General features: G+C 39.7%; 1 protein-coding gene across 19 annotated transcripts in view; it reads right to left on the bottom strand.

The window, feature by feature from the left end:
• celf5a (cugbp, Elav-like family member 5a) overlaps positions 1–11,998 on the bottom strand; it is a 302,579-nt gene that overhangs the window by 129,882 nt on the left and 160,699 nt on the right. For 11 of the 19 annotated variants that reach the window (XM_014004579.1, XM_014004583.1, XM_014004587.1 and 8 more), the window contains exon 3: positions 8,926–8,977. In XM_014004579.1, the coding sequence (XP_013860033.1) occupies positions 8,926–8,977 (52 nt within the window). The remainder of the gene's footprint in view (positions 1–8,925; positions 8,978–11,998) is intronic. The other 8 variants (XM_014004594.1, XM_014004589.1, XM_014004581.1 and 5 more) reach the window with 1 other exon arrangement.

Consider the following 11,998-nt stretch of genomic DNA (forward strand, 5'->3'; position numbering starts at 1 on the left):
CACACACACACACACACACACACGCACACACGCACACACACACGCACACACACACACAGTTATTCTAATGCACACAGGTATAAGTGAGTGAAAAGGATTGTCAATAAAATAAAAAAGATCCTAGAAGAAGGACAAAATATAAAAAGGAAAAGGTTTTTGTTCACTGTATATATCTCAGCACTGGAGGCCCTATTTCAATGAAATATACAGCAAAATGTAATAAAAAATATTTTTATCCACAGTCCACATTTTAAAATATATTTGCACTGTAGCAAAAAAAAAAAAAAGGAAAAAAAATCACATTTAAACCTAACTCACTAAACGGCTACTGTACATTTTGTAACTGGAGAACATTTATTAATAGATTGTAATATCATCATTTAGGTCACGTTGCAGTAATTTGTGGTTTCCCCTTTGTTTTATTCATAGCGAGAGACAAGAGAGAACATTACAGCTACTATGTACAATGGCTCAAATAATTATGGACAATTACAGACAATAGAACTAAAAAAACTGGACGAGAACAAAAAGAAAAGAGTAAGAAAGGATTATAAAGGGCTGAAAATTGAGTGGTAAACTGAACTACAGTTAGTCTTTCCCTCAAGAGGCGGGATTGCTGTAATGAGAAAGGCATCACAGATGCAGACAAAGGCCACCTCTTACTCGTCTCCATCCCTTTCTCAAAGAAGACAAGTTTGTTTCTCAAGGTGATTGTTGCGGTGATAAGAGAGAGGCTGTTATTAAGGGTGACAGCGAAGGGGCTGAGAGGCAGCGGCTGACTGGATAACCTTGTCCCCATCCCCGCCTCGCTCCCTTCTGCATGATCTCCACCACTGGCCTGCCCTGCCTGCTTGCTTGTCTGAACACARTCTGCTGGATGGAATTACCTCGCAGCCCCAGGAAAACTAAACATGATTTCTGACCTTTCCTTTCTGTGTTCAACAATAACCTTTGCTGATCCGCYTACGCCACAAAACCACTGCAACGAGCAAGGGACGGGGCAGGAAGGATGTGTGTGTGTTTCTTTAAAATGTAGAGTGTTTAGCTGATGTACGCATATAGGCCAGTATAAACAATATTGAGATAATCTGTCATGTCAATAACCAGTGCACTTAAGATTCAGTTTTTTTCATCTGATTCAGTTGTTTTTGGACCAATAAATAGTTGTTGTTCTTCCTCACTGAAATTATCAAGATGGTAGGGTTGGGCGGTATGACCTCAAATTCATTTCACGGTATAAACTGAACCCCTTCATGGTGACGGTATATACTGCGGTAGAAAATTATCATAAAAAGGTAAGATAATGTAATTTTTAGAGCAATTTTTGCAGAAAACTGCAATTTTAATTTAACACAGCATTTTTGCTTTAATATCTGCCTGTTGAACTTATCAGCTGCTGTTCTGCTGCGCGCTCATCCTCATCATCTTCATCATCAGAGCAGAAGCCAACTTTACATTAGCAAGACRGATTTATGACTGAATGAATGTCCACGTCTTTTTTAAAAAATAATCTCTGTGGGTAACAATACATWAAAACATTTTTTTCTCTGACAATTGGGTGTGAAAAACTATAGTTGTTAAAGGGATCCCTGATTAGTTGTAACATTAGACTTTATATGATAAACATATACTTTAACTGTATAATAAAGACTGTAAAAGGTTGTTCAGTTTTTATAATTTTTAAACTAAAAGTTTAAAAATATATTACACGAACGGGGCCATTTTATTTACACGCAAAGCATTCTGGGTAAATGATGACATCAACTAGGTCATCAGCACGAGGCTGCTAGTGACTTTGACACCTTCCACTGCCACATCTGCCTTTCTGTCCTTGACACACATGCACAGTAGTGGTAACTGGGGTAGGCCGTGGACGTCACAAGACATTATACAGACAGRCTCTGGTATCATGGCTATCTGACAATGGAGCTCAAAAGTGTGGGATCATTTTAAGAAAATGAAAGAGAAACCTGTGTAATATCTGCAGGGCAGAACTTGCCTTCCACAGCAATTATTTTTAGTTAGCATTTAGATAAAAATCTAACAATGGTTATATAATAGCAGCTGCATTCTGACGTGATAAGCTGTATGTTTTATATTCAATTAATGTATGATCCGATCAGTCGACTAATCGAATAAATAATCGGTGATTAATCGATTATTAAAATAATCGTTTGTGGCAGCCCTAGTCACAATCTTTGGTCCAGGTCATGACTTGTTTTTACACATGTAAATGTCATAAACTCACGTAAGCTTCATTGGGCAGAGTGGGGTATMATTTTTTTTTATTAAAATGGTCTCCAAAGAATATTATCATTGATCACAATACTTGCTGARAAAATTTATCATCTAGCAAAATTTATCGTGACAGGCCTAAATATGGCAAAAACTAAAACCTGGGTTAATATTCTGGATTCAAACTTGACATCTCAACATGAACACAGTTGCTATATAATTCTGCTAAAATGCCACATGGAGGGTTAGTGATTCAGATTAAAGTTTATCTTCTTTATTCTGATGTATCTGCTGACTGCAGCACAGAAGTTGCCGTAATCTATTTGCTGGGGAGGGGGGCGTGAAATGGTACGTTTGTTGAAATGCTTTGTTTTCCAGCTAGCTAAACTCAATAAATCATCACATTCCTATTTCTGCCTTGTCAGCATGTTTGGCATTATAATTAGTAGTTTCTTAGATAAGGTTAATTGATCTCCACCTACTTTGTGTATTAGTGAAATGTTGCGATTCACTTCTTCCACTGACGCTGCACAACTCTTACAGCCTCAGCACAATCTGACCCCCAGGAGCAAAGCGCATCCCTAAAGAAATTATTTCATCATCTCTTCCTGCTTGTCTTTCATCCGTAGACYTCATTTAGCCCGCCCCACCCCGTCTTCCGAATGAACTGGATCATGCTGATACAAGAGTAAATGCACAAGCTTACGGGCAGAGTGACCTCAACATCCAGCTTGGCGGAATTAGATGACTGAACTCTTTGTGAATAAAGTATAGTTTGTGTAGAACTGCTACTCTGAGGGATTTGGACAAGAAGTGGGAGCTCTAAATGTAGGAGACCCAGAACTGGCCTCAGTATTGGATTAGTTCACCCTGATCCCCGCAACCTCTGAACACACTCCCCACTATTTCAAGATCTCTCCATTTACGCCCAGCCAAGAGCACTGAGAACAGTAATCTATAGTTTTCCTTCGTCCAAGGAGAGAAGAAAATATTGCCGTCCCTTTCTCTCACTGGATTATCTTCACTTTTCTCTGTTTACTTTGCAATTGCTCTTTCTCTCTTCGTCTCCCCTCCATTTTTAGTGCCTCACAACAAATTCCCTTCTCTCACCTCTACACCCTCTCCATTTGTCTTTTCATTTCTCTTCCTCTAACTACCCCGCGTTCTCTTCTATGTTCCTCCTGACTTTTCTAAAGGGGATCAGTGGAGCTTAGAGGCCTTCCTGCCTGGTTCATTACTGAGCTGCCCTGACACCAGAAGCTTGTTTCTCTAGTTTTAAGAAAGGGAAAGAAAAGAACACTACTGATATTTAATGCATGGACCACTCTGTTGTCTTTTACACCAGATGTGTTCATCATAAAACTAACTACATACCAGCTTCAGTGCATGTAGCGTTGCTCTCTCAACCATTCTTTTTTCCCTTGATCTCAAAATCCACTTAACCTATTGTCTTTGTTTTTCATTGTTCTGTCACATCTCAGTGATCTGAGAGCAAGCCTTTTCATTGTCCTTCAGCTGGTGAAAACAGAAAAAAATGCAAGGTTAAACACAAAGAAAAACTGGCTTAAATTGTTCAGGAATGCCGCCGGTAAAAACTAGACATGTACCTTTATCATGTGCCTGAAACCTACCAYTGGGTGTGTTTCAGCAAGAGAGAAAGCAAGTGTTTGTGTAACTGTGTCCTGATTCAGGGGCTGTAGCCTGCCTAGGCTGCAGCCCACAGAGGCTACACCCAGTCTAGGTAGACTGAATAAAACGGCTGTGAAATGAGATGGTCTAGTCTACGYATGTTTGCGTGGCCAAGCACTGCCCTGTTACAACAGTGATACATTTTACATCACGTCTTCAGAGTTAAATTGTATTGGAACACGTTTTCACACATCTTTTCACTGGAGGAATAACTTGACAATTAAAAACGTTACTCGTAAATAAACATTGATAATTTGGGTTTAGCTTCACTGTCAGTACTTGTATTCAACACAAATTTTATCGGACACCTTTAGGTTGATAAACATAGATTCTTTGACGAATTTCCAAACTATGTAAAATTCTCACTTGTCTTCGTTTTACTGTTTAGTTTGCTGCCAGCACAATGAATCCTGGGATATCATCAGCCAGAAAGGATACTCAGATGCAGCCCTCATTTTTGGGGTTTTGTGGGTCGCATTCATCGGAGCCCACGAATTGGGACAGCCTTCGGTGCAGGGYAGTGACGTAAGCGGCGGACAAATGCGGACTTTGAAGGATGCAGCCCCTGAATTGAGACACAGCCTGTGTGTGTCAGAGCCAAACGTACTGTATGTGTTCGTCTGTCTGTCCTCTCTGTGTGGATGTGTGCGCATGGGTGGCAGGCCTGTCTTGAAAATGCCAGAGTCTGTTTCTAATCCAAGCCTCCTCTGTGGGTTGCAGCTCTAGCTGTGCCAGGCCTGCTGCAACACGAACACGAGTCCCAGCTGAAAGCTAGGCTGCTCCTGTTTCTGCTCTCTGAACAATCTCATGAGCTAAAAGCCTTAACGAAGGGTTAAGCTGGGAAATGAGCGCAGCCAAGCAACGTGAGCATGCAGCCATCGCATGGATTGAGCATTCAGTTTGTCAGTGGGATGTCTTGAACCAAGGGAAGATGACAGACACTGAAAATCATTTGCTATGACAGTTCATGAAAAGAACAAAACAAAAAGGAAGTCGTAGTAATGGTGTAACRCTAAAGCATGGAGGTTATTAGTAGCAGGTCTGGGATGAAATCAGAGCAGTTCAATTGGATTCACCCTTTTTAAAGAAGCAGAGCTATGAGGAGCCACTGAAAAGCCCTTCAAAACGAAAACATCAGCAGCTGTCAGTGTCAGTCTTCAGTGCCACGTGTGATGGAAAATCAATCTATATTATATCACAGACCTGTGATGAGAAAAGGAAGAAAGACAGGTGCTTGCTGCCTCCTTGCTGAGTCTCTTTAACTCCCACCCCCTTAAACAGAAACATCCCTGAAAGCTCTGCGTCATCAGTGACGGAGGAATTCACTATGCTGTTGGCTCGATGTGTAACGGCTGCTGTTCTGCTAGATTAGGTAGGTGATTGGCCATTAATATTCATTTCACAGTGCGTCTTTGTTAGACGGCAGGGAGGGCTGACAAGAGTATTTGGAAAGACTTACTCTACCGCATAGACCATGAGACAAATAAAGTTTGTCTTAAATGTATATTTCCTTTAATGCCTACAGGGAAAAAGTGGTGTCCCCATAGGTTCTAAGTTTCCCAGTAGTTAACTTAGCCTGAGCCTAGTCTGACTGGATGGATTTGTGTTTTTACAGCAACAATAACGATGATACAGTGATCCCATCTGGCCCCGTCTGGGCTTAATCACAGCAGACAGTTCCTCCAGGAGAAGTGGAAGTCTAGTAGGTATACAACCAGAGTAACAGGTCTTTTCCCAATGGACAGCAGCCTGGCACAGGTGATCTGAACTGCCTGCACATAATGAGATTAAGGGACTAATTAGACTGACCGTGAGTTGTGGTGTGACCGGATTTGCTCGGGAATATTCACCCACTATCATAGCAGCAGTGTGGCCCCTGAGAGACTGAGCATGTCATTTCTAATGCCCTGCCCTCTACTAATTAATGAACTGTTATATATATANATATATAATAGTTTTAGACTTGATGTTTCCAGTGTCCATGCTTCATGTAGCATTCTTACTCTTGCAGGCAAATACCGTATTCATTCATGTATATTACGATCTCATGTATAATACGACCCCCCAATTTGTAGCCTAAAAAGCATAAAAAAATTAATTCTCATACTACCTCTAATTTCATATGGACTTCAGGATTTTTCAGCCTTTGCAGTCTTTATATATGTAAGACAGTAAAATTATCATTTGACTGTTGTATCAGTTTTTAATTTTATTTTTGAACATATGTACTAAAAGGTACACAACAACAAATGTATAACTACAAAAAAGCTATCAATGTTATGATTTGTGTCTGTGTTAATGTTTTATTTTAGTTTCTGTCTTGTCATCTGTTTTCTTCCTCCTGTCTGCCTTTGCTCCAGCCCTGCCCACTCTCACCTGCTCCTCATGTTTCTCTCCCAGGTGTTTCCTGTTTGTGCTCATTAGTCTCACCTTTATATTCTATGTCTTGTCTTCACTTCCCTGTCTGATCAYTGTGCTGTTCACAGCCTGTATGTTTCTTCTATGTTATGATTTGTGTCTGTGTTAATGTTTTAAGGATACATATCTGAGTCCTTAAAAYATTAACACAGACACAAATCATAACAATCAATGCTCATTTGTTAACTGGTGTGATATAACAAACAGATAGAGCTATGTGGCTCTAAAAAGTGTGGATGAAGCTGAATCAAAGCCTTCAAAATCAGGCTCACCATCAGTTTCATTAAAAGTTTATGGTATTCCTCCTCTGTAATGAAGGCATATCAGAATCCCACTCAACAACAATCTCATGCTCTGTGTCTCRCGAGCGCCCCGCTGGTGGGGAAACTTTTTTCAGGTAGACCAACTTTTACAGAACACCGGTAGACGGCAGCCATTACAGCCGACCATGTGTTTGTTGTTGTTCCAGGAGCGGCCTGGTCGCACACTAATATCATTAGTTCGTCATGCAGGACTGCCTTTTTTCTTCTTTTTCTTTTTTTTCACATTATGTTGCCTGCTTGGATCTTTTACTATCTCACTCAGAGGCACAAAGGAGTGGTAAATGAGAGGTAAGCTCGCTTCAACTGCTTTTTACGACGTGGTTTCATTTCTGGACTCAGGCAAAAATAGTTATCCGAGCATAGTACTACCCACCTACTTTGTGCATGATTTTATGGATTAAATTTTATGTATTATACTTGAATAAATATGGTAACCACAAAAAAAAAAAAAATATCTAGGCAGTTTTGTCAGTTAATTATCACACAGATTATTGGACAAAAACGACTTACAGCAAATAACCAGTTAAAGCTTGCAAAAAGTAGGCCATGGAGGAGCATCAGCATTACAGTTTAGCTGCCAAAGACAAATCCAGATATGAGAAGCTAAATTATCTTTGCCAGTGATTATTAACGCAGGAATTCAGGCTGGCAGATCAGAAGCAATATGAGAACAAGAGATTTGAAAATGACAAATCAGATCCATCTCCCCTCTTGGTACACTCCCTGCATCAGCCTTTTACTGCTGCCTCCTAACCTCTTAAGTTGTGTTTGATTGGCCCTTAGTGGTGCTCTGACCTGTTCATTTAAGATTATGTACAACTCTCCGATCTGTTCCAGCACTCATTTGTTCCTCAGTGAGATCCTGGCTGCTGACGGGTGAAAGGACCYCACGCTGACCACAGAGCCCTGGGAGCTTTAAAAGTGGCCTCTCACAGCCAAGTAAAGAGACAACTGACCGTCGTTGTTAATGTGGACACACCACACCACAATGGCAAAATCAATAGACCTATAGGGGGCATCAATCTTGACAGTGCAAGACCCTTTTTGCTTGTCTCGATGCACCTCTAAAGCTCCAAGTGGATGGCTGAAGGAACGAAAGGAATGAAAGGAGTAAAATAAAGAGAGAAAGACAGACAGACTGACTGACTGTGATCTTTTATTGGCCTTTTTCTTTGTTCATCCCAGGGGGTTAAGCTGTTCTTTGAAAAATGTGCATCTGACAGACAGCCAAGTAGCCAGCCATCCTAATTCACCCAAAACAGGCAGAGGTTTGGAGGTAAAGCCTCTGAAGTGCTGCACTGCAGTTGCATGCATTTGGCATCATTTTTGCATTTCCGCTTCCTCTGTTTTCCACTTCCAGAGTTCTAATTTGGCCTTCTTTAAATGACAAAAAAAGCCTCTTGTTTTGTTCCCGAGTGACACAACAGATGTGTACTGAAAAATAATAGTTAGGTTTATTGTCTCTGTCACTGACTTGGAGGATGCCTTCTCGGTATATTAACATATATGCAAATAGGCGGTGAGTTAAATGAAAGCCTCAAAAAAAAACAAAAAAAAAAACGGGAGAGATCAAAGATGACAGAATTAAGGCCAAGTAATGAGGATCTTGGCAAAAGCTGTGCAATTTTATTGATTGTTTGGCAGGCTGCTCCATTTCCTCTGTGTTTATACAGTTTACTACACATCAAGCAGTGTGGGCTTTAACAAGGCTGCAGTGTGGATATGACTGTAGGCACAAGTCTAATCACTTACTAATTTACAATGAAATAATAATAATGCACTTGGAATAAGAAACAGGAGCAGAGATGGCCAATTGGTAAGCCAATCACAGCCCAAGATCCCTGCAGTAGCACATTCTTTAATTTAATTCTGTATGTGCACATTTATTACAAGCTTAAAAGTACAGGCAAGCTGAGACTTCGAGGGATTAATCTACAAACCACGAGGATTTTAACCAGTAACAAATGAAAAAAAGGAAGATTATAGATAAGCACTTGAATCTAGATGCCAAATTGGATCGCTTCTGATGTCGCCTTTATTATACATTAAGATACAATTTGGCTTGTCTGCAACAATCAAGTTCCTCCAATTATAAATATAATTGCAACACAACTGTAGTTAAACTGAGACCCCCTCCAACAATCAGCAGATAATTATCATTTAAAGCATGGGAGCAGGTGAGCTCACAGYGAAAGGCTCACTTAGTGTTTTGGGTAGAAGAGGGGAGGGTTGTAAAAAATGATGAAGAAAAGAAGACAACTACCTCCACGACTCTCGCTGTCGGCTGGTTTCACCTGGATGGGGCGAGTCATCTGGAAGAGACAAAATAACAGAGCAAAATAGATGTTAATTGTGATGATTCAAGCTTTAGTTSACGCAACAAGAAGCACAAACCAAAAAAATCAATACTCCAACCTGCTGTCATGCAGAAATACTGATTTGGTGCTGAAAGGCAGTGATGGGCACAGTTCCACTAATTTGCTAACAGCTGAACTATCTTCCTTTTTARCAGATTAGCTTTTTTGCTAACTTTGAAAAGTGTAAGGGGACCAATTAGCTTCCTCTAAATAAGGTTTTGCAAAGTTCACAAAAAAATTCACATGTTAAACTTCTATTATGTCATTTAGCAAATAAAACAAAGCTAGACCATCTTACAAGCAATGCTGGATGTATGGGGCACTGTGTGTAGAATGTAGCAACTTTAGCAGCTAAACTTCAAACTAAGAGCATAAAAACAGAAAAAAAAACAACATTTAAATTATAAATACATAAATTACCTACAAATAAAATATGGTAGAGAAAGTATTTGCTTTTTGTTCAAACAGTATTTATAAAAATACAAACTTGATCAAAGTAAGCCTTTTTTCCTGAAAGGGTTTAAGTGGAAGTATTACAAGTTAGACAGAAATATAACTCTGGTTTGGATTGGCTGATTTGCCACAGATGATCCCACCCACCTTCAAATTAAACCAATAGAAAACAAACAAGTTTGCATCAGTCCCACCAGTCCATAACTGGAAGGAGATGAAGACATGTGACAGTCATCTTAGCGGTTAGTGTTACTTGTAMTAATTTGTTATGTGCTTGGCGAATTAGAAAATTCTTGTTTAGCGGATTAGTGGTTAGTGAATCTATTCTTTCAGTTAGCTGTGCCCACCACTGGTGAAAGATATTTTAAAGCTGTAAAATGTATGTGTGTGTAGACTATATATTTCTATTTTGGAGCGGCTGAAAGGGAGCTAGCAGGGATACGTGTGTGTCTAAGTGAAAAAGGCCAAGATAGTCCTAATAAAAGTGAATCCAGCCACAGGAGGAGAGAGATCAATGCAGGCCTATTGATCCAGGCCCTTGGGCTGTGGAGAGTGTCTGGCTGGGAAGAATTCTCTGGTTAGGAGGCTCACTCTAATCCACTGGACCCTGATAAGAATGGCATTGCCTGGATTAGATGCCTCTGTCATCACAGTCTTTGTATCACGCTCTTCTCACCCAATACAACCTCCTTCTTTTTTTTCATTATTGTTGTTCAAGCTGAACTGGTTCTCCATACTTAGGATCCAATTTATTTTGTGGGAAAAGATGGTCATGAAGTTATTTTTGATAAGATGCTGCTGCACCTTTTAAAATTATGCATCCTAAGTATGTGTTCAGTTTTTGCATTTGCAAATGCATTTCTGTAATTCTGCAGCACAACATACACAGAGCTGATGGTAGCACTAAATCTGCATTTCACCGAATCCAAAACCAAGAGAATGAGCAGTAAAACTTACAGATTTTAATAAATCACGCCCAGAAGTGTCCCAACTTTTTAACACAATTAGTAAAATGTAAGACAAACTCATCACCATACTTATATTTAATAGTAGCTATTAGTTTATTGCCTAAAACAAATTGTTTTTTCTAAGCATCTCAGTAAAACCAGTAAAAGCTATCAGACGTGGTATTGCTTTAGCTACATATGTTTTGACCCTTCTTCCTGTCTTGGACATTCTTTTCTCATCCAATTCCAGAACAGGGATGAAAAGGTCATGTTTAAAGAGAGGGCAATCCAATAAAAGCATGACATGTTCAAGGAGAAACACCATAATGGGATTTTAAAATGTCTTAATAACATGGTGATGTATGGAAGACAGGCACAGGCCCAATTTATTAAGTGCTAAATGTATCAATTTTAACCTTAAGGAACTGAGTAACCTTCCTTGGCTGAAATGATTCCATAAATTTAGTCACCGTAAATAATAACCAGCAGTAGCTAAGTCTTTGAGGGAAAATGAGGAGGATGATCCTCTTGTGAARGCTGTGGTTTCAGCTTCTTGTTTCTTGAGTGGCTTCCCGTCTACTAGTGCTTTCCTCTAAATGTGAGCTACTGTGTGATTTTATAGTATGAAAATGCCAAGCCACAGGGTGCACTGCTCCTCAGCTTGTATGGACAGATTACTGAATTTGCTGCAGTGAGACTGCACATGTTCAAAACTGCTCGTGAGACTGAAGCATTATCAAGTAGGAAGACAAAAAAAATCCACTGATCTTTTTAAAGTTAAAATCCGTTTTATTGGTATTTTAAGTTAAGATGATGAAAGGCGGTGATGYTGCAGAGAGTCACAGTGACTGCAGAGCTGAAACATGGGTAGATATGAACACCGTTGAGACTAGGGGTGACCCAATACCAGTTTTCCTCAAACCGAGTACGAGTATGAGTACTTCAGTTTGGGTACTTGCTGACATCGAGTACCAGTAGTACTTACTGAGTTAGATCTTAAATATCATACAATGACTTTAAAAACACATTTCTTTAATTTCACTGATACCAGTATGGGCATCGGGACACACCTAGTTTAGACTAAGAGCGTTCCAATGAATCATACATTTGCATGAATATATCATAATGCAACGCAAAATACTGATTTTGAATCTATTCATTAGTAACTGGTTGTGTCTCAATTAGGGCTGCCACAAATGATTATTTTAATAATCGATTAATCACCGATTATTTATTCGATTAGTCGACTAATCAGATCATACGTTGATTGAATATAAAACATGCAGCTTATCACATCAGAATGCAGCTGCTATTGTATAACCATCGGTAGATTTTAGCTATATGCTAACTAAAAATAATTGCTGTGGAAGGCAAGTTCTGCTCTGCAGATATTACACAGGTTTCTCTTTCATTTTCTTAAAATGATCCCACACTTTGAGCTCAGTTGTCAGGTAGCCATGATACCAGAGCCTGTCTGTATAATGTSTTGTGACGTCCACGGCCTACCCCAGTTACCACTACTGTGCATGTGTGTCAAGGACAGAAAGGCAGATGTGGCAGTGGAAGGTGTCAAAGC

Source organism: Austrofundulus limnaeus, unplaced genomic scaffold, assembly GCF_001266775.1.
Source record: "Austrofundulus limnaeus strain Quisiro unplaced genomic scaffold, Austrofundulus_limnaeus-1.0 Scaffold25, whole genome shotgun sequence".
Taxonomy (NCBI): Eukaryota; Metazoa; Chordata; class Actinopteri; order Cyprinodontiformes; family Rivulidae; genus Austrofundulus; species Austrofundulus limnaeus.